The 22,315-nt window shown below is 41.0% G+C and overlaps 1 protein-coding gene across 3 annotated transcripts in view; it reads right to left on the bottom strand.

Moving 5' to 3' along the window:
- CRHR2 (corticotropin releasing hormone receptor 2) overlaps window positions 1-22,315 on the bottom strand; it is a 149,480-nt gene that overhangs the window by 31,922 nt on the left and 95,243 nt on the right. For all 3 annotated transcript variants that reach the window (XM_065669265.1, XM_065669266.1, XM_065669267.1), the window contains 3 exons: window positions 10,542-10,659; window positions 6,059-6,212; window positions 3,625-3,685 (listed from right to left, as the gene is read on the bottom strand). In XM_065669265.1, coding sequence (XP_065525337.1) covers window positions 3,625-3,685; window positions 6,059-6,212; window positions 10,542-10,659 — 333 coding nt within the window. The remainder of the gene's footprint in view (window positions 1-3,624; window positions 3,686-6,058; window positions 6,213-10,541; window positions 10,660-22,315) is intronic.

Raw genomic sequence — 22,315 nt, forward strand, 5'->3', positions numbered from 1 at the left:
TTCCTGTGCACTATTTTGAGTTTTTAAATTACTGTCAGTTACATAACTAGAACCCCAGTTCAACCTCCAAACAACTTCAGTTACACTTGAAATGCATACTCAGATGAAGGAGTTTCCCATTTTGTCCTGAATTTTGGGCTGTTTACTGCGATACCCAAACAGTCTTTGAAGCTGCAGGACAGTGTACGTTTTCTGCATGTGCCCAGTTTGCTAGGTCTAACCTCATGGGGGAATGAACATGATTTCCACAGTGGTCAAGATAAATGGAGCTTAAAGATAGGCTGCCTGGGGAGAGCAGCATGTGTTCATAGAACAGCTGAGGTTGGCAGGACCTCTGGAGACTGCCTAGTCAACCCCCTTGCTCCAAGAGTGAACTGAAGCAGGTTGCTCAGAGCTGTGCCCAACTGGCTTTGGAGTAGTTCCAAGGATAAAGACCCCATGAGTTCCCTGGGCAACCTCTTCCATCATTCTACAACCCTCACAGTAAAAAGGTGTTTCTTGATGTTCAGACGGAATTTCGAGTGTTCCAGTTTGTGCCATCACTTCTTGTCCTGTCACTGGGCGCCACTGAGAAGAGTCTGGTTCCACCCTCTTCATATCCTCCTGTAAGTTATTTATAAAATTGATAAGAATACCCGAGCCTTCTCCTCTCCAGGTTGAACACTCCCAACCCTCTCAGCTTCTCCTCAGATGAGAGATTCTCCGGTACCCTGAGCTATTGTTTTTCAAAGCCAGGGCTCAGTTTTCTCTCATTTGTCTGTATTTGCACACTCTTGGAGAATTCAAATTAAAAGCATGATTTCTGTATCATCCCAGCACAGAGAAAGGGTTCTGTAAATGCCCCAAAATTTAGTGTAAACTGCCTCAATGGCTGATGGACTTCAGAGGAGAACAGACTGTTAAGTAAATTAAATACACACACATGAACATCTCACACACATGTACCAGAGATGTATTCCTACATGTGCTTCAGTTTGACTGTTTAACAGAATCTGCTCCTTTCCTCAGGCCAGGAGTCAGTGAGCAGAGGCTCTCTGAATTATTAAATGCTTTAACGCTCAAGAAGATGACTGAGTATTTATGACAACTGACAGGCCCTCAACAAATTATTTATTTCTTGTTTTGCTTTGGTTCATTCATTTTACTGAGTGTCCCCTGCATACAGTATTACTACAAATATGAAAAGCAGAATTCATTTTGTAGCCTTTGCCTTACAGCTTAATGCCCTTATTAGCTCTTCTTTTAAAAGAGCTCTGCCTATCTGTCTAGGTGCATGTGCTAGATCAAAGGAACGGCGCTCTTGAAGACGTAAGGACTTTCTCAATATATAGTACATTTAGAGCAGCTATGATACGCAGCAAGGATGTGTGTGAAGATTTCACTCCAAGGCAAACGTCAGCATTAAAGACAGAAAGGTGAAAACACTACAAGACATCAGGTCTAATTGTCTGAATTTATCAAGAGTAACACAGCGCCTCCTTTATCAGTACGCATATTAGGCAAATGTTGTGCATGAATTAAGAGTGCACGAGTTTGTCCATGACATGGATTTAAAAGCACAAGCTCTATTTAACAGTCCACCCAAGGACAAGAGCTTGAGCCTAGAAATTCAACATGAACAGCCTAGATATTCTGCATATGAAATAGGATAATTTTGTCTTTCTTGCCCTGATGACTGTATTTTGTATCCCCTTTTTGTTGTGAAGGGTCTGGGCCAGCTACACCTTTGCTGGTGAGAGGTAGCACATGTACCTATATAAACATATCATGTTTTTCTTCTATGATACATCAAGGTGAGATCCCTTCACATTCACTCTGCAGGTGTACAAAGATGGTGAAAGAACGACAGGTACAGATGCTGTAGTGATTTCTCCATCTGGCCATCTTGTGTGCAGTGTGATCACAGAGTGTGTGGTGTTTCTGCCTGTGGCAGGGACGGCTGGAACTTTAAATGATCTTAAGGTCCTTTCCAACCCTAAGTATTCTATGATTCTATGTTGTGGCATGTTTCTGTCAGGGGTCCTACTTTCCATTGTTTCTTCTAGGATTGATGAACAGTCTTCCAAAATCAGGTGTTCAAACCCTGGTATTGAACTCATTCACAACAGGAATGTTTAATGTGCGTTGCCATTATTAAAGTATGTGGTGTTCTGCCTCTCCAGTGTTCAAGACACAAGTTTTAGTTATTTTGGTTTGTGCTGCTTAAGCTAATTCCTTCAGCTCTATTTCTTGAGTTCTGAAGTCCTTCTTCAGCAAAATGAGACAGGTGACATGCTGCCCTGGCTTGTGCAAGGTAAAAAGAATGAAGCTTCATACATGAAGCAGACCCAGAATGTTGTGATTCTTTACCCATCCAGGAACAAGAAGGCCTGTGAGCTCAGAAATCAGTGAAATCTGGTGATCTGAGGTCATGTCTCAGGCCTGATTGACTTGGACACCCATGAAACAAGTTCCAACTGAAGTTTTTCTGGTCATTTTGAAACTACGGTATGAATTCTCCTGCATGATTACTGTAGCAAATGATGGAATCACGGAAAACTTTTCCTTCAGTGAAGGGGAGCCTATTTGATTGTCAATATGTATAACTCCTGGGAATCAGATTATCACCTTCAAAGTACCACTAAAACTAGAGAAGAGAGATTGGTCAAGAGTTCAGAAGTTTGTGGGGATCAGAGAAGAGGAACTTCATAGTGCAGAGTAAAATTCCTCTCATGCCTATACTACGGATGCTCAAAGCTCAGCCTGTCATCCTATCCATCTCCCTTATAGTTAGGAGAAATAGTGCATGTAAATCTAATCCATCCAACCCACTTTGGACACCTCCTTCCAGATGAGACGAAATGCACCCCAGACTGCATTTACTGTTTTGACTGACCATCACTGATTATAAAACACAGCAGACTAGTAGAGATGCAGACACCTACAAGGTAGATGCTTACATGTAATCAGATGTGATATAGACAGACAAACATTGTGGTCATTTGAAAAACAGGTTCATGGAGAAGATTTTTTTTTTAAGATTAGGGAAGGGAGCTGTAACAAACAACAGCCATTGATCCGGAGACTGACTAGTTGAAAAGTAGAAGCTAAGCTTATACTTGGAAAGTACACCTGACCAGTATTGACGTTTGAGAGAAACATTCCCAAAACACAGATGCCTATTTATCTCCCATATTTTTCAATGTCATGCACTAACTGCTTCTAATTGGAAAAGCCAGAAACAGAAATGTGAAAATTCCAGCCATAAGATTATTCTTGGCAGACTGTCAACTGAATTCTATATACCCAGAATGCTAAATCCTTAAGCGCTCAACTGTAGTTTTTATCAAGGTCTTATTCAAGCAAAATTCCCATTGAAGAAGATTACTATGACTGTTAGTCATGTATAGCGCTATGAAATGATAGCTTCAGGGCTTGGATAAGGATATTTGGGAATGGTATTTTCAGGAGTTGACTCAAATAGTACTCTGAAATTTGACACGTTCTGGGCTTGAATGGAGGTGATTTGACCTTTCCTCTTTCCTATCAATCAGCCTCATTTCTAAATTACCAGTTCAGCCTGTAAGCATTTCTTAATCTATTTAGAGAGGCACATAAATAAACACAAATGTTAACATCACTTACTGTTCATTTTCATAATATAGCTTGCCAATGGCCCAGGCAATGATGATTGGGCAAGGAATACCTGCAGAAGCAAATAAATCAGGAGTTAAGCGTGTATATATGGATGGATGGATGGATGGATGGTACCAAAATAGTTTCAGATTTGTGTGAGGAAAGTCTTGGTTAAGGCATTTGAAGACTGTAAATACAAGTGATCTTATCTTGGTATCCTTGAGACATCACAATTGCTAAGACCTCTTATAAATAAAAAAGATCATCCCAACATCTGGTAGAGTAAGTTAATAAAAATATTAAGAAACACACATGTATAACTCTGTAAGAGATGGGAACAATTCTGGTTGACTTTTAAGGCAACTGTGGTCCCTTTCATTTTCTGGCAGTTGATACAGCAAAACATTAAAGACTACTTGGAGGTGAGTGGTTAGATATTTATGTCCCAGGGTGCAAGAAGCTTGTAAACTCATTTGGATCCTTGGATGAAGCACATTTTCAAAATTTTCAACATTTTTTTTGAGTTGAGTCTTCCCTATGAAGCAGGATTTGAGAATGATGACGATTAAAGGATTGTGTATGGGAAGGCAAAGCAGAGACAGAAAGCACCCAAAAAGGTGGGAGGAAAGGTATATTCAGCTCACACCACTCCTACAATTAGCCATCAGAAACCCTGAGAGAGGTATGGAGGGAAAATGCTAGGGACCAAACCAGTCAGGGGGTTTGTGAGTGCTGTGTGAACAGCATTTTCGAGTTTGGTGAGAGAACTGAAAAATATTGGGAAAAGAATTTAATCAATTCCCCACATAAACATTTTTTTTCTTCTACAACTCCTCTTTCCTCCTATATGATTCTGGATTAAATAGCATACGTTGTTTTAAAATAATTTCTGCCTTCAGAACTGCAATTTAACTATTTCTGCTCAGCTCTGAGAATAGGGGGCATTTCTGAACAAAATAGCATTCTGCTTTCAGAAAAGAAAATATTTGTGACTTTTTTCCATGTTTCTCCTTTCAACAGAAAAGAACTGCCAAATTCACTAGTACTGTTTGACCTCAGATTTTGCATTCAAGCAAAGAAGCTGCCCGCCCAGGGCTTGTCTTGCGAAACCTCTCCTGGCCAAGTTCAAAACACGGACATGTTTGGAAAGACCTCTGAATGTATCCACTCCAATCTCCTGCTCAAAGGAGAGCTATCAACACCAGCCCACCTCAGCCAGGGCTTAGCCTTATTGAATTTTCAATACCTCCAGGGCGAGGGATTCCACAGCTCGTAAGTCATCTGTTCCAGTGTTGTATTGGCTTTTGGTAAATCTTCTATTTTCTTAACATCCAATTGGAACCTCCCAGCCTGCAATTTGTGGCCATTGTCCCTTCTTATAACAGCTGCTATTACCAAGAAGAATTGGCTCCATCATCTTGTAGTTATCTATCTTTCAAATCATTCTTGCTACTAACAGATCCTTCCTTAACTTACTCTTTGCATGACTAAAGAAGCTCAGCTCCTTCAGCCTCACTTCACAGGTCATGTCCTCTAGATCCTCAATCATACTGACAGCCTTCTACTGGATAATCTCATTTTTACACATCCCTTTTGACTTAAGAGACCCAAACCTGGCCACACTATTCAAAAGGCAGCCTCACCAAACCTCAATAGGAAGTACTAGCCATTTCTCTCAATTTTCTGGCCATAGCTGTAGTGCAGTCCAGTACGTGTTTTACTGGATTCATGATGAGAAGGCACTGATGACTTATATTCAGCCTGAATCCTCTGCAAGCCCTACATCCTTTTCAGCAGGACAGCAGAATGGTGCAGGTTTTGTTGATGCAGCTAGGGAAAAGGAGCAGCCTTTGCTCTGGCTCAGGCCGACACAGTACAACTGAAATTACAGGGCATGCAATGAGTTATTTTTCTGTCTTTGAGTAACAACAAGGATTGCACAAAGATTACATGTGACTTTATTAAAGGCTGTTTTCTAGGAACAAATTGCTCAGCAGTCCAAAGGACAGCTGTGAAGTTTGACTGGAAGACAATTAGGCTTCTCTTCTAGTCAGCTCCTCACTTAGAAGTGTCTCTTGAGACTGAGTGGTCCACAGGGCACAGACAGTATTTTTCTGTCTCATGCTGTGCTGTGATCACTGCTTTGCTGATCAAAATGAAAGGGACATGGTATGAACTATTTCATTCACAAAATGCTGAGCCCTCAGAACTCTCTTTCTTTAACAACAGGTACCTGAGGACCTAAATGAAGAAGATAAATCCAGCAATAACCTATTAGCTTAGTGAAGAACTAAACCTGATCTCATGTTGTTCTGGCAAAGTTAGGTCTGAATGTCAGATTTCGCCCCAATTGGATTTTTAAAGTTTATTCTTGCTGCTCTTGTCTTTATCACTTCAATGCCAGGTACCACGTAACACCATTTTAAACACACAAGTCACTTACACCATCCTATGAAGAGAAAGACCCATTTCCGTAGCTTGTCTGTGGAGTAAGTCATCACTATAGCAGTGTGTAAGTAGCAGCCTTCCACAAACATCCAGAAAAAGTTGGTCACCACAAAATAATTGTAGACAGTGGTAATACATCGACACCAGGGCTGGAAAGGAAACACAATAGAATATTTTAAAATCATGGTGAGAACATACAGAAGATTCTATACATCACTATTCCCTCAAAAATCAATGGTAGAATTCATTCATGGGATGCAGATTTATACCTGTGACTTGGAATCACAATATCTTTGGTGCTGTCAGAAACTCACAGCTATGTCTGTGACTTTGCTGAGGCTTGGCTTTGACCACAACATGCATGATCTCCTACACCTAAGCATGTCTGGAAAGTTAATGTGCCTTATGGCACTTCCACACCAGAAGTCTGCAAGCAGTTTAGGAAGCAGCTTTTTAGAAAGAAGACAGGAAGAGGCAGGCTATTTGACTACAGATGATCTCTCAGAGGGGTGTAGCCATAGCCTAGGGCTGTATCTAGAGATGTCGTAAGAGTCTAAGCATATCTTGGGCAATATAACCCACCTGCTGAGCAATTCAAAGAAACTAGAAGATAGCAGTTATTGTCAGAGTCTTCCTTCATTTCCACTGAAGGGAAGGAGTACCACTGACATTTAGAAAAAAGATATTTTAAATTAAAGATATGCTTTTATCAGCTGGTTCATCCCCTCTATTCCTGCCATTAGTGCTTCAGTCTGTGTGTCAAATCACACATCACCTCTGAATTTTGCCGTAACTTCAGAAAGAATTTTTGGTGAGGCATTTTCTCCTAATGGCTGTGTGCAGTGAGAGCACAGCTGTGGAATACACAAATAGCTGTAGAAAGGCAGATGGTAACATCACATCAATAAATCACAAGTAACTGCTGGTGGTAATTTCCATACTGCTACACACAGAAGTCTGGGGAAATTTATTTCTGACCAAGCAGGCATTCAGCATATTCCCTAAAGCATGACATTAATTACCTATGTTAGCTGGTATCATTGATGCCATTTTGGTCTCACCATTCTCCAGCCTTTTAATTAACTCTACTAAAGTATTTGAAACTTTTGACCCTCAGTTAATTTTATTTCAGACTTCATATGTATAAGGTATTGATGATCTCTAGGCAGTCAACAGAGCAGCAGATGCACTATCAAACCCAGGACAATTCTGTGGACTAAGAATTTACTGGACAAGAAACACAGTTACAAATTGATAGCCCATTCACAAGTTGTCATCATTTCTGTTTGTGGAGCTGAAATAAACAGAAGAAGTCTTTCGGATGTATTAAAGCTTTCATTTCTGTATTATTGCATTAGGATTTGAAATTTATTTCGGCTTCATCCTTAAAACAGGATTAAAACAAATAAAAAAAACTCAGAAGAAGATGAAACATTTGTTTTTCAAAATTTTGTTTAGACCAACTTTATTTTTTTTCTCTTTTCAGCTTTGAGCAAAGGGAAGTAAAGCCACGGTCAAAAAAACACCCCTAGTTTTGGCTAACACTTAACAAATATTTTGGCTCTATTCCTGACTGACTCCCAAACTAGCAAGACTAGGCTTTTCGAAGACTCTAAGTCTCAATTTTTCAAAGGTATGAACATGAATTAAATCTTTCCTTGCAGCCTCAATCTCGTGTAAATTCTCTGTTATAATGTCTAGACTCTTGTTCCCCTCTCTCCCCCATTTGCAACACACACTTACACAGTTTTTGTCCTCTCCACAGCTGCCCATTTTCACAAATGTAAAAATTAATTATATCTGAGCCTGTTGTTCCTGTGTCAGAACCGAGTGGAACTGACCGCTGGATTGGGAAGATACAGGGACAAATACAGGAAAATACACATAATGGTGGTGAGATCTCCCTCTGCATCGTTTCCGTAGGAAACCAGAACAAAATTAATTTTGAGCAATTCCTTTTGGAATTGTGGATTTATTATTGAATAATAAACTAGATTAGCAGAACTCATTAATTTATACCTTTTCATTTATTTCACCAAGGATTCTTGATCCCCACATGTATCCACCATTACTCCAGATATATTCAGCAATTCCTCTTCTTGATTTATTATCGTAAGCACTATAACTTCATGCAAAATGTTTCCACATTGAGTCCTTGATGCTTCTGTAGCTGTATTATTTAATCTCCACTGATCAGCACAGAGGAGATCACATCATTAGCTAGGATAAATAATGTTTCTCCCACTGATTTTGGTGGTGTTATTTTGATTCTGACTTGAACCACAACAAGAACATAAAAATATATTACAAAGCTTTTATAAAGCACTTTCCTAAAATGACTGCAGTCTTCTGCAGAGAAAATACAGTTGATGAAAACTGAGGCATGTGAGGCTCTTTCGTTATACTTGCAGGTTTATATTTTTCTTGGCACTTTGTGACTGTCACATTTTAAAAGGCATTTGAATGCCTGACTCTGTGGGATTTTTCTGAAATAACTGTAAAAAATTGTATTAAGATTTGCAGGATTGTCATGAGAGTTAATCACACAGCATAAAACTGTCAACAATAAAGCTCATATGCCACCATCTTCTGTGGTCTGAAAACGTCAGAAACACAGACAAAGTGAACAATGAATTAATAGAAGCTACATCTTCTCAAAGGAGCATCTGATTGAATAATAATACACAGTTATGCATAGACTTCTTCTTTGTATGGATACTAATGACTTTTCTATTTGTTTTCCCGAAGTGTGGGATTAAAGTTCAGATGTTAAAATTGCAAATTAACCAAGGATGACAAGTGCCCAGCTGACATTAAAATGAATGAATATCCTGGCTCCTGGGGTGGTTTTCAATTTCTGCAGGACCAGTTCCTACAAGAGAGGAGCCATGACTGATATCAGCTACAGATCCAGCTCATAGTCTCTAGGCACTTTAATCCACCTGCTTTCCAAAGACAGCATGAAGGGTATGTGTGTCTGTATGGGTGTGCATGTATCTCTGTAGTGCACTTTCTTCTTGATTATGAAGGTTATTATTAGGAGGTAGCCCTAAAAGGAGAATACTGCACTGTAAGAACATTACAAGGGAAAAAGAACAGTAAAAAACCTTGCCAATGGACTATCAAAAAAGACTACTTGCCAAGGAAATGTAGGTTTATTCACCAAGAAAATAAAGAAAAAAAAATGCTTTAAATCCACACCAAAAACCTTGTATTATTGGGGCTGCTGGGAAACAGGGAAAGGCATTACAGTACTTGCACAGGGACTGATTCAATGTCCTTCCTTAGACAAGCATTTGCAATTGGGCATTACTTGAGTGAACAAGAAACAACATGGAGAGTAAGAGAAATGAGAGTATGGTGACATGCTCACTTTCTTAGAATGCTCAATGCCATTGCAAAGAAGACGTGCCACTTCTTGCCCCCTTCAGCCTTCTAGTGTTTTATTGAGCAGATCTGTTTGGTCCCTTGAACTGTCTCTCTCAATCATGCAGCAGAAAGCTGACTTCTAGAGCTATGCAAGCAGAAAAGTCCTCCTTGCTTTTTTGTCAGCTAGGTTAGCTCTCCATCAGTGTAGTGAATTCAGTCTCTGAGAATTCAGTCCTCCCCAGTGGATGAGCAAAAGGAACAGAGCTAATGAAAAAGAAGCAGCAGGAGCTAGAATGAAGCATTTGTATCTCTGGAGGAATGAGCACTCCCTTTCAGTGACAAGGAGCTGCTGCTGGATGCAGTCCATATCACAGAACTTCATCCTCAAGACCAGCACAAAAGTGAAGAAGGGAAATGGAATTTTGTGAAAAAAAAAACCCCAAACCTTTAAAGATATCAACAAGCAAAAACTGGACTGTTTCAGGCTCTATTTCTTATTTTTTTGGCAGTCCCACTGACTCTGGGCAGTAGGGTGCCCACTGTCATCAAAGTAGCTAACTCAGAGCCAGATCAATTATTTCTGCTCACAGAGATGTTGCACTCTGGCATTAATGCTTTCCCTACACAGGTGTACATCACTGCAAGATGATCTGACAAGAATGTTCAAGAAACATGAAACTTAGCATCTTGAACAATATCGTGTCTTATAGTACATAAATTTGGAAAGTATCTATGGTCAATGAAAATAAGAGTTCCCACTTTGGGGTGGGATTCGTATTAAAAAAACCCAAACCAAACAACCTTTGATATTAATGTAATGATACATATATATATATATACACTATATATACACATATGTATTGACGTAATAAAATATATACTATATATACACATATATATTAATGTATGAGACAATGTAATGAGGAGATACATAAAAATTTAGCAAATCTAAGCCTAATTTTCTTCCCTTTTTCTATTTTTTGAAATTACATGAAAGCCAGTCTGAGCATATTGATGTGTCCTTTGTAATATTTCTATCAGTTTAACAAATTCACCATCCCTGCCAGTTCCCAAACTACATGCCAGACATACTACCTCCAAGCACTTACTTCATTGCTCTCATGTATGTTGTGATCTATCATTTGAAGCAGAAACCACATCACATTCCTCAGGATGAATGTGGTGATCAAGTTCCAGTGGATAATATTTCGCAGGCATCTGATACTCCTAAACAGGGAAACACATTTAAATGAACATATATAGTCAATATATACACATACACATTAATGACTATATAAAATGAACAAGCTAATTCTGTTCATTTGCAAAATTCCTCATGGTTTATCCCCTTCCACAACTTCCCTTATGCTGTGAGACAGGAGGTTCATGGGTCCAATGGGTCATCAGTAACAGTGTTTGAAGCTGTGTGCAGTTACATCTTTACTAGCAAGCATATCTGGGTTTGGTCCCATTCTCTGGCTCCCAGGATAAATTGCACAGCCAGTGCCAAAGCCAAAACTTGGATTTTGCTGTCTAATCACAACATAAATAAATGACATAAAAAGCAGCAACAGAAGAATGACCAAATCTGTGCTGCTTCTCCTTGCTACATACCTTTCTTCCAGAAATCACAGCATAAGGTTTGCAAAAAAGCTGTGTACAACAGTTTTTCTTGATAACATGAGGAGCTGCCATTGAAAATACTTAATTCAATCAAGTAAAACAGGATCTGTTGGAAGGACTCAAATATTCAAATGGTCATTTCATCCTTGGTTATCATTTTTCCTCGTCTCTGCTCCATCCCTAGAACAACTACAACTGGTAAGACCTTAAACAACCAGACTGGAGTAGAGTCTGTTGCATTGTTCATAAGGGAGATTTGGTGATAAATATCTGCACTGGAGTGCCAAAACTGAATTTACATTTGGTCAGCATCTTGAACAGGTTCGCCTGTTTGAACTTCAAAGTTTTCAGACCCATTAATGCAATAGGAGAGCATGGACTGCCTGTTTTCCAGTCCAGGGCTTAGTTGGCTGTACCGACCTTTCTTAAATAAGGTAGAGCTTTCTTAAATAAGGTTCTCCTTTACCAGAAAAAATCCATGTCTGTTTTTGATCCTTTCCCAGCCTCCATTCAGATGCAATGTAAAATAAAAATGCAATGTAAAATAAGTACACAATGTAAAATATGAGCTACAGTAAGTTGGGACACGCTGCTTTAAAACAAAAGATGGGATATCTTACATAGCACTTGCTGCTGAAAAAAGCTCCAGGAGGCAGCCAGTGCATGGTGCTGATGCCAGCAACCAAAGTCTCAGTGAAGCCAGACAGAGAGCTACTCACTGCAGATCCAGTCATCTAAAACAAAAGCATTTGTCTTCTCATTCTTTGTGAAATGGTAAAAAAAGGCAAACTCCAAGTTGCAGTTACAGAGTCCTCAACTAAATGATCTTTTCTCAGCTAAAACATTCCAGTTATTAAAATCACTTCCACAGGGGTTCACACAGCCAGTGCATTTTCTGGGATCATCGAGTTAGCATTCTGCATTTTCTGTATCAGTCTGTCTCCTTGCAAATTAAGCTGTCAAATAACATGGGGCAAACATAGAAAATGGTGTTCTCAAACCTGCTCAGCTGTAATTGACTGTAGCTTGTCCCAGTGGCAGCAAAAAGAGAAGGTACAACCCAGCAACTGACTGCTGTTGCCTCAGGTGTTTTGCATGCCCATCAAAACAGCCTTCTTAACACTAAACACTATTTTGCTATGATGAAACACTTACTGTCCTTTTCCTAGGACTTGATTAGTCAATCTCAGGGACAGAAGCAATTCTGTTATGTCCTTCAGCCTCACAAATCTCTCAAACACTTCACAGCAACTCAAAAAAACCTTCAGCAAACAAGTAGAAGACCTCCCACACATGAGATACTGCAACTTACAGAAAGATGCTCGCAGGTATAACCCTACTAAGTCAATGTTAAAGTAGCCTCTGCGTTTAACAGCCTCAGTTCAAGGTATGAAACTGGCATTTGGTTTTCAGAACCACAGTGACTCATGACTGGAATCAATCTGGAAAACAAATCTTCAGCTGCTCAGGTCCATTCCCTTTTATTTAAGCCACAAAGACTGAAAGTGTTGCTCTCGGTGTGACCTTTGCAACCAGGGAACATGTCAGAGACATATCTCACTTTCAAAATTTCACTGGTAACAAAAGGCAAAGGTTCACGATTAGTCTGTCAAAGAAACAAGGCAACCAACACCTACAGCCTTTCCTGCTGAACTCCAGGAACCCAGCTCGCTCTAGACAGACTTTGAAACATGCTATTAAGGTCTATTCTCTGCTGATCTCCTGCTCATAAATGTCCTGTGGCTGCTCTTCATCTACATTTTATTCACTCCTTTTAGGTTAAGGATTAGCAGATTAAGAAAGGAGCTTGAAACACTGCTTCTACTGGGACAGGGAGGCAGGGGACTAGGAAGAAATTCAGGTCAAAGTCTAGTTACTGACATGAAATTAATTGCCTCTGAGAGCTCTAACAACAAAACAAATCCAGCACATTTGCTACCTGAATGTATTTCTTGACAGTGAGAAGATAATGGAGTGGGGAAAAAAATTGTTGTTGCACGCCTCCATTTAGATGTAGTTTAATCATCCCGTACGTTGGAACATCACTAAATCTGGCTTGAGGAAACCTTGTTCCCACAAGATTTACAGCAGAACATTGAACTGGCTATAGAGGCAAACAGGATCAAACAAACACGTTTTTGGTTCAGTTCATAAAAAAGCTTTTACTTCCAGTAAGATCCTAGTCACCTTGTGCTTGGAATATAAAGACAAACTCAGCATCTACTGGCTACATGATCTTTGCCCTCCATACTACTACTTAATTCATACCATTTTGTCTTCTTTGCCCATCAATCTGCATCTAGCCACTGGCTTTTATTTGGATTGGAAGAAGCTTGGGACAGAGGCAAACTTTTAGTGATGTCTGTTTAGGACCCAAAGCAAGAGAGTCTGGTCTATGTTGGGAACTCCCAGGCTACACAGATAATTAGGATCAAAATTCTCCTTGCCGCTGGAAGATGTGTTTCTGGTGTAAAATTAACTAAAGCATAAATGTGATCAGCAGCTGGGATTTACTAAAATGAAGCCTGAAGCCTTGTCAAATGATGCTTTGAGCATGAAACAGGGACAGATGGCTCCCATGTTCCACTACCTTTAGAAAAAGCCACACTTTGACCACCAGCAACCTTCTACTATGGCCTCATTCTCTTTCTGAGACACTCTGTGTGTGGCATGGAAGGCAAGTAGATGCTTTCACCTGCTAAAAAGCTTCACGTCTTTGGGGCTAACAGAGTTGTAGAGCAAGCATTTGCTTTCCTGGCTGCAGCCTCTCCTTAGCCACATTCTCCACCAAACTGCTGCCCTAGCAAAGCAGCACACAAAGGTGAGGGGCAGGATTTGTTTTTATGATGGTTGGGCTGCTACTCTGCTTGTGTTAATAGCAGTTAGGGTTTTAATGGAAACACCAGTAGAGTCAGGCTGAGAAACACATCTGAAAGTGATGTAGGGTTTCTCAATGGCTCAGGCAGTGATGTGACACCAGGCACTGAATGTTTTTAACTTTTCTGGGGGAAGGGAAGGGGCTGGTGGGTTGTTTTTTTCCTTTGTTTTCCATTTCCTTTTCTTTTAGCAAAAGTCCAGACTGGAGACTCTGAGCTTGGTTTTGTTTGTAGAGAGCCCAAAGCACATGGTTTCTGTTTGTTTCTGTCTCCTAAGTGCTACTAGCACAGAAATCACTGTGGCAGTAATGCAATTCATAGCCAGGGGCAGGAAAAGCTTGAGAAATGACTGTGTCAGGTTCATAGTGGAGAGGGAGAAACAGCAGGATTAATATAGTGTGGAGGCTGCAGGGCACAGCAGCGGAGGACTGCAGCTAAGTCAATTGATGTAACAAGGGAAAGATCTCTTCCCAGTCACCTGAGAAAACTGTTCTTATCTACAGGCACTGCTGGTGACTGTTATTACCGTAATTTAGCAAGGGCAAAGCATCTAGAGAGGTACTGACTGGGATGAGGGTCCCTTCATTTCAGGCACTATTCACATGAGACTGTTCTGCTGGGCTCAGGAGCTTACCCCGTGCATCAGGTCTGTCTGTGTAGCCAGCCTGGAGTATGAGGTTGACAGTGAATGAAGGACATGTCCCAGACTGGGTGACAAAGCTAGTGAGTAACAGGAGAACTGCAGCACATATAACGTTTGGTGAAAGGACAAAGACAACCTTCTCATACTCACTCATCCCTAGGTGGAAGCTAGCTTAAATTGATCAGCCTTAATTTAAATTTCAGAACTCCTGTTATTTGTGAAAATGACCTGTCCCTTTTTGAAAGCTCGTAACAGTCTTCTATGACAATGAACTCCACAGTTCCTTTCTCCTTGATGAATTATTGCCTTCGCTCTATGGAGTGAAAAACTAAGCAATTCTATGTTCTAGAAACAGCAACAACTGCCCTCACAGGCAGCACTGAAAAGGAATTCGCATCACATTGCAACTGGCAGGAGGTAGAATTTGAAACACATTGAGCTGTATTTTAAGTTAGTGAGTTGAGCTTTCCTGCAGTCACAGTGATTGGCATGAGTGCATTCCCTCACAACTCAGAAGCTAGGAAATGTGTTACTCTTACTTTGGTAGGGAGATGATAGCATAATTTGGACAGTGTGGCAGTGACAACATCAGGAAAATGAGAGAGCAGTCAGCAGGGAGCTATCTTCTCAAGAGGGCAACGAGTCATGTGAGAGAAGGTAAAAATGGGAGATGAGAGGACTGGGTGCTGAAATGCTACTTCAGACACAATTGCAGCATCGCTAGGAAGACATTGGGAGTTACAGAGCCATATGAAGCCCCCTACACTAAAAGATCAGATGACAGAAGGTTTCACATTCTTCTTCCTGTAAGGTAACATTTCTACTTGTTTTACACCCCTTGATGTGGATTAAATGTTGCAAGTGTAGCCCAGCTTCCAAGAACAGCAACACAAGTCACCATCCCAGAGAGCCTGAAGGCTTGCACATCACAAGACACCATGGAATGCAGCTGTGGGTTTCCTTTGAGGAGCCTCTTCCTGTATTTGCTTCCTGCACTGATTTTTTTCAGGTTAAAGTGTTGGTCAAGGGCCTGGCTGGACTCTTCTACTAACTCCTCCCTGGTGCATGGATCCAAGGATGGAAGGAATAACAAGAGGTTATAGCAATTCAGCCAGAACAGACTTCAAGATTGAGGCCACAACATAAAGACATAAGAACATCCATATTCTGTCAGACCAATGAGCCATGTAGGCTCCGACCCAGTCCCCAGTGGTGGTCAGTAAAAGAGAGTCTGGAAAACAGTATTGGCAACAGGGGATGTAGACTTTTAGTTGTTTCTTGCCTTTTACCTCTTTGCTTCTGGCAGTCAGGGGATATAAAATATTCCTGATGCAGAGACCACATAAAATCACATTAAATCACTCCATTGGTGGGCTCAAGTTCTCACAGGAGTCACTGAACTCCTTTTGTGGTTTATGTTCACGGGGGTCAGGCGATGGCGTATTCTACTAAAATGATGGAATGAAGAGCTCATAAGCTGTTAGTCAAGGCAAAATACATTTGTCCATGTTGGTTCCTCTTCTCTGCTTGCCTGTCCCTTCCCAAGGGCTGAATGCGGATGCATTTTCCAAAAACTACATTCCCTCCTGTCTCGTGGGAATTGCAGGGAGGAGGGACAGAAAGAGCCAAGAAATGGACAGCAGGAAAATGCTAGACCCATGGGCTGTGGGAGCAAACTGGGAGGAGCGATTGGCAGTGTATCCGTAAGCAGCACAGTTCATTCAGCAATTTCACTTCTGGAGGTGCCTGACAGCAGGTCTGGGGCCTGAAATACCTCCCTGAAATACAGCAAGTAGTGTCAGACACATGCAAGCTTCACTGAGTGAAGGAATGGGCAGAAGGAAAATTATTTCCTTGAGAAGGTGAGAAAAGAGGGACTTTCAATTTCTGACTTGGAGGGAGGAAAGATACTTTTGGTTCTGTAAGTGAAAGGGTTTATCGGCTCTTTATGATTTAAGAACCCGTGCTTTGCCTGCTACTGAGTGATCTCCAGACAACCGCTTCTAACAAGACAAGAGTTTCCACTGACAGACTGTTGTGCAAAAGATCTGCTGCAGTGCCACTCTGCCTAATTTGGCAGAGGTGTCCTCATGTCCCTGACAACTGGACAAGAGATCAGGAGCACAAGTGGTGTTCTCCCAGACCCTTTCAGTTACAGGGAATGAAGACTGAAGAAACAGGAATAACCAGAAGATCAATACCTGGCTCCCAGCCTGGTGCCACCAGCAGAATTTTGTGGGTTTTGATCACTTTACATGTCACCAGGACTTCTGGTAACTGACAGGGTCTCAAAAGGGGTCTTTGCACAGGAGTTCATTGTGAACAATAAGCACAAAGCTAATTGAAAGAGCTTTAAACTAGATTTCAAGGGGAAAGGGATAAAACAAGGCTCACCAGAGAGAAGCCTGGAGGCAGCATGCCAGTGTTTGAGTGATGATACGCTAGCAAAGTCCTTCAGGCTTCTATCCCAGTGGAGGTAGGGGATGGAGATCCATGCAGCAGCAAAACACAAGTATTAGTACAGTGACTTGCTTCAAGGCTAATGATGTGAGGCTTTGGATAGAAAAGTGTAGCAAATGACAGAATATCTTCAGAGACTATGTTATGAAGTACCTTGTTTCATATATACAGGAATTTGGGGACAATGGTACAGGAAAATATGCGTGTTCCAGTGAGTTTAGAGTCCCAGAGTATGTCTCTGTGCTGGACAAAACCAGATAAGATGATCTAGGAGCACTCACAGCACACACAGAGTGCCCCACAAAAGCACTAGCTTCAGCTCTCTGCAGCAGGTTAGACACAAACAAGTAATTAAGGGGAAGGCAAACATACTTCTCTTCAGCCTCCCTAATTATTAAATCAAAAACCAGGTGTATGGTGGGAAATTACACATAATGACCTCTTAATTTGATTTGAGAACAGACCATGTTTCAAGCCCAATGTCATTCTCTGACTCAAAATCACACCACTGACATCCTGAACTGCTTCGTATGCAGGGTGTCATAACCAAGCTTCCACATTAGGAACAGTAGCAGCAAACGGAAAAAAAACCCCAACCAACAGAACCCTGCAGCTGGTGACTACAGCCTGTGTTAGAAGAGGGTAGAAAGAGCTTGTGACTGCTGGTAGAGAAAGGACACTCTACTAATTATTTCCATCAAATAACCTTAATTGTATGGTTGGATGCAGAAAGCAGAGAATTAGAAAATCCATTCTTTTGACTTGGGAAATGCTGAGATCTGGAAAGGCAGAAAATCTTATCAATTATTTCTGTACAGGTGGCCTCACTGATTCAGAAATGGAAATTTATAAAAGGGTTTCTAAAATAACATTGGTAAAACTCAAAGTAGCCTTTCTATTATTTTTTTTCCTTGCTCTATCCACACAGTGGTATTTTTACAATTTTTCCTCTGGGATATGCAGAGCTATCATTTTCTGATTCAAAGCATGACACAAACAATTAACATTAGCAATCCCAAGACTGCTAATGGTTGAAAGCTAGCTGAATTAGTTGAATCATTTGCATGGAAATAACTGCAAAACATAACTTTAATAAAAAAGTTTAGAAACCTTCTATTAATTCATGTAGTATTCCACTAATAATGATGTTCAATTAAGACTGCTGTCCCAAACTGTGTCTGAAAACAGCTGGCAGGAGAAATCTGAGCACACTTTGCTTGAGTCCTTCCCATTCCATGACTTTTGAAAAAGCAGCAAGAAGAAACATGTCTTTTATAGGGCAGGCAAAGTCCATGTACAAGTCATAAATGGCACAGACTGGGAAGAATACCTAACAACAAGTTGTTTCCCAGGCTTTGTGCCTGTCGAGGCCTATTTGCTTTCATCTACATGGAGGCGTCCCCTGAGGTCCTCATGGTTTCCCCTCCGTGCTCATGTTCAACCAGTGCACGTATTTTGGGATTCCTAATGATTACAGATGGGAAAAGTAGCTGAAGAGGTTGGCAGGGAAAATGAGCCTCTTGGTGGCAGTTGCCTAAGGAATATAAATATTCTCACAGGAAATGGAAGGGGCAGTTGCACGGAAAGAATAAAAGCCTGGAAAAGAATAACAGCTTTATTACAAGGACAGGTGAAATACCCAGGTGAAGAGGAGAAGCAGCAGCTTCCGTTAGAGTTAGGATGTGCATAGACCCTAAAAATAAAACCATCGTGGAACCATCTGTGCCTTTTCAAAAGCTTCTTCCTGCTGCCTTCAAGCCAATCTTTAATCTAGGACACAGGGCATTCTGCCTGCTTTAGACACAAAGGCGTAAAGCACTGATGTTTCTAGGGCTGGAAGGATGCAGCCAGCACAGCACAGAACACGACCACCAGCAGGACAGCCCCAGGGCAGGACCATACTGAGTGTGCTCACTCTCTGTGCCCAGCACTGCCTGGCTGCATAGCACAGTGAATAGGGGTCAAAAAAGGCACTCTGCAAACCACCCATGAACAGTTTGAATAACTATAAGGCACTGATTCATCCTGTGCTTCATTCATAGTCAGTGTACAAAGATAAATATTGCCTCTGAGAACTACGGGGTTAAATATAGGCTAATTGAAAAGTAGTCACTAGATATTCCAGTCTGAGAACACGGCTCCAACTTTGAGGATGCAATCAGCTCTTCCATCAGAGAAAATTCTTCTGTTCTTTTCACAGGGACGGCAAAGTCAGATGCAGATTATTTAGTACAGAATGAGATCGTGGTTTAGCTGGTTGAAAAAAGATTTAGGAATCTGCTCTAATTTGCTTTACTAAATAGAGGTCAGCTGTCAGTTATTTCTGAACCAGTCAGAACACAGGGCTGTGAAGTATCTTTTTAGCAGAAGCTATCTTGCAGAGCTCAGGCTTTAGTACCTCATAACCAACTAACTTCAGAGTAGCAGGGGTATGGTACATGGCTACAGCCCTCTGGGGTTTATCTAAAACATTGCCCTGTTGACAAAGGTTGTAGTTATCGGTCTGGACTGTGGAAGGCTGAATGTTTTCTATGAAGTGGCCACTGCAGCTGGATTGTACGAATTAGAGTTAGGACTCCAGAAGCCAGAGACTGAGAGCTGATCTTGGTTGATCTGGGTGACAGCTACTGTTTGGGAAATACAAGGGTGCATAGCATGTCCTCATTCACAATCCCCTTGAGAAATTATAGAGGAATTTTTATATCTGAAAGAAAATTAATTTAAATTACCAGCTAGGGAATTCAGAGGTTATGGTTGGCTGTTCTTTTTTTTTCTCTTAATACAATCATACAATTAACAATGTTTATTAAATTATCTACATCTACAGATGCTGTGTAGATAAACCAAGGAGGAAAGTCTGGGGCACTGATGTTGCTGTTCACACTCTTCTTGGCCCCATTTCCACAAAAACATAGTATGAAATGTTTCATAATTTTTGAGTATATGACCAGGAATTCAGGAAACACTGTAGAGGATCAGTGCATTTCTAATGGGCAACTCTAAACATCTAGGCTTTAAAACATCTTCTCTGATTCTCCTTCCCAGAGATTACTAGGTACAAGTTCTATTTTCAAGTAAATTGCACATCTAAGCAAGATTCATATCTAAACTGTGAAGACCAAACTTTGCCTTCTTCATTCCTCTGAAATGTTGGAAAAATTGCAAGGCTTGCTCTGCTGTCCCCAAAAACATTCCGTCACCATCAATAGGAGGAAATAGCACAGACAAGTTTTAGCTAGCCAGGCAACATAGATCTAATCTTGCACAGGACAGTTCTATTACCCAAATTGAAACAAGAGAGTGTCCATCTCCAAAAACAGTGCCTCATGGGTAAAATCTTGGCAATAAAAGAAATTTATATAGGGAAATATTTCAAGCACAGGATAGGAAATGGCCTCCTGATTCTCCAAAACTCAGGTCAAGAAAATAATTGAGTCAAAGCCCTTCATAAATTCCTGAAACTCTAGCTTAACTCCAGGTTAAATTTTTCCTCCTCTACATTGCTCCTGGATGACTCTGCTTTGTAGGTTGGAAATCTTCCACTAATATCCACTCACAAGTATATCTGTAGAGCACTTACTTATACCCATTTCCTCCTGCACCGACATTGTCCTTGACTGTAAGTAGCTCTTCAGTTTCGAATATTCATCTAACAGTGATGTATTTATAGGTAGCACTAATACTCCTTTTCAGCCTTCATATTGCTAGGCTACAATAGCACTATTTCAGATGAAGCTTACGAGACCTCTCACATTTTAAGAATATAGCTCTTTGGGCACACTTATTACTGATGTCATTTCAGGACTTCATGAAGGCTCTGTTCTTCTCTGCGAGTTTTGAACTGAGATACGAGATGAGAGGGTAAAGTCAGTGGCAAGCAAAGACATTGGCCTAAGGTTTATCAACAGAAAATATGTTTTTGTCCTTTAGCAGAGTTGGTGAGATGAGACACTTCACATGCTTTCAGACACTTCAGATGTTTTGTATTCAAAGATAACCATCTCCTTGCATATGTGCTTCTTTACAGAGCTACACTGTTTTCATTCCTGCCTTGCCTTGAGAACTTTACTATGGACTATTTCAGGGTGGGACAGAGTGTTACCTCTAAGCCTGCAGCCATTGCATCCACAAAAAATATGCACTGCAATTACTGGTATTTATGATGAAGTTTAAAACATGCCATGTCCTTGAATCATTACTTAATGCTCTGCTATTCTAAGTGGTAGATGGAATAGACTAGGTGGAAAGCCAGAAGATGAAGGAAAAAAGGGGAGCACTGACATGAACTGATGAATTTAGTTGATGCTGTGGCCTGGGACTTACTCGTTTTCCTCTTGCTCCACTACAGGAAGTCACATATGGGGGGACTGCGCTTTAGATCTGGACTCTGCTCTGCTTTAATCACACCAGGTATCACAAGACCTTTAAGTGCAAACTGGCACTAATTTTGCAAATCACCTACCTAATTGATACATCCTCAGTATCTAGGTGCTGACAGGCATCAGATCACTTTGCTCTATGAAACCTGCTCTGTATGAATGCTCTACATCTCTTCTGAAAGGATTCTTAAAATCATTTAATCTGACTCTTGCATTCTTACTAACAGAGGCCCTGCAGCAACAGTCTCACCAACTGCATGCCAGACTGAAGATCAAGAGGCAGCTCAAAGGAGTTTGGAACAGGAGAGGAAAAAGGAAAGTAGATCTTCCTCTCCTAAACACTTGGAGATGGTTGGGAGGCTGGGGGAGGGGTGTGGGATAAATTTTAAAGTGCCTATGTTGTTTCAAGAAAAAACTATTTCAGTCTTTTGGGAGAAAAAATGCGTGATATTTAGGAAATCTGGCTGTAATAACAATAAAGAAAGGGGACACTGCCTCAGACCTACGGGGTGGGGAAGAAAGGAGTAAATTTAGGTGTTAACAAGTGTCCTGGGTTTACCAGGAGCCGTTTTGCTCCTTCTTAGTAACTGGTGCAAGCTCTGTGTTTTGACTTCCAGCCTGGGCAGAGAGCTGATAACACCGATTGTTTTTAATTGTTGCTAAGTAATGTTTATTCTGGCCAAGGACTTTGTGAGTCTCATGCTCTGCCAGGGACGAGGGGAGGCCACGAGGAAGCAGAGACAGGACACCTGACCCAAACTGGCCAAAGAGGTATTCCATACCATAGCACGTCATGCCCAGGGAGGTAACTGGGAGTTACCCCGGAAGGGTGGGAACGGTAGGGTTGGACGAGGTATCGGTCGGTGCTCGGCTGGGGGGAGTGGGGCGAGTTATTGGTCGGC

The sequence above is a fragment of the Lathamus discolor genome, chromosome 2, assembly GCF_037157495.1.
Source record: "Lathamus discolor isolate bLatDis1 chromosome 2, bLatDis1.hap1, whole genome shotgun sequence".
Lineage (NCBI taxonomy): Eukaryota > Metazoa > Chordata > Aves > Psittaciformes > Psittacidae > Lathamus > Lathamus discolor.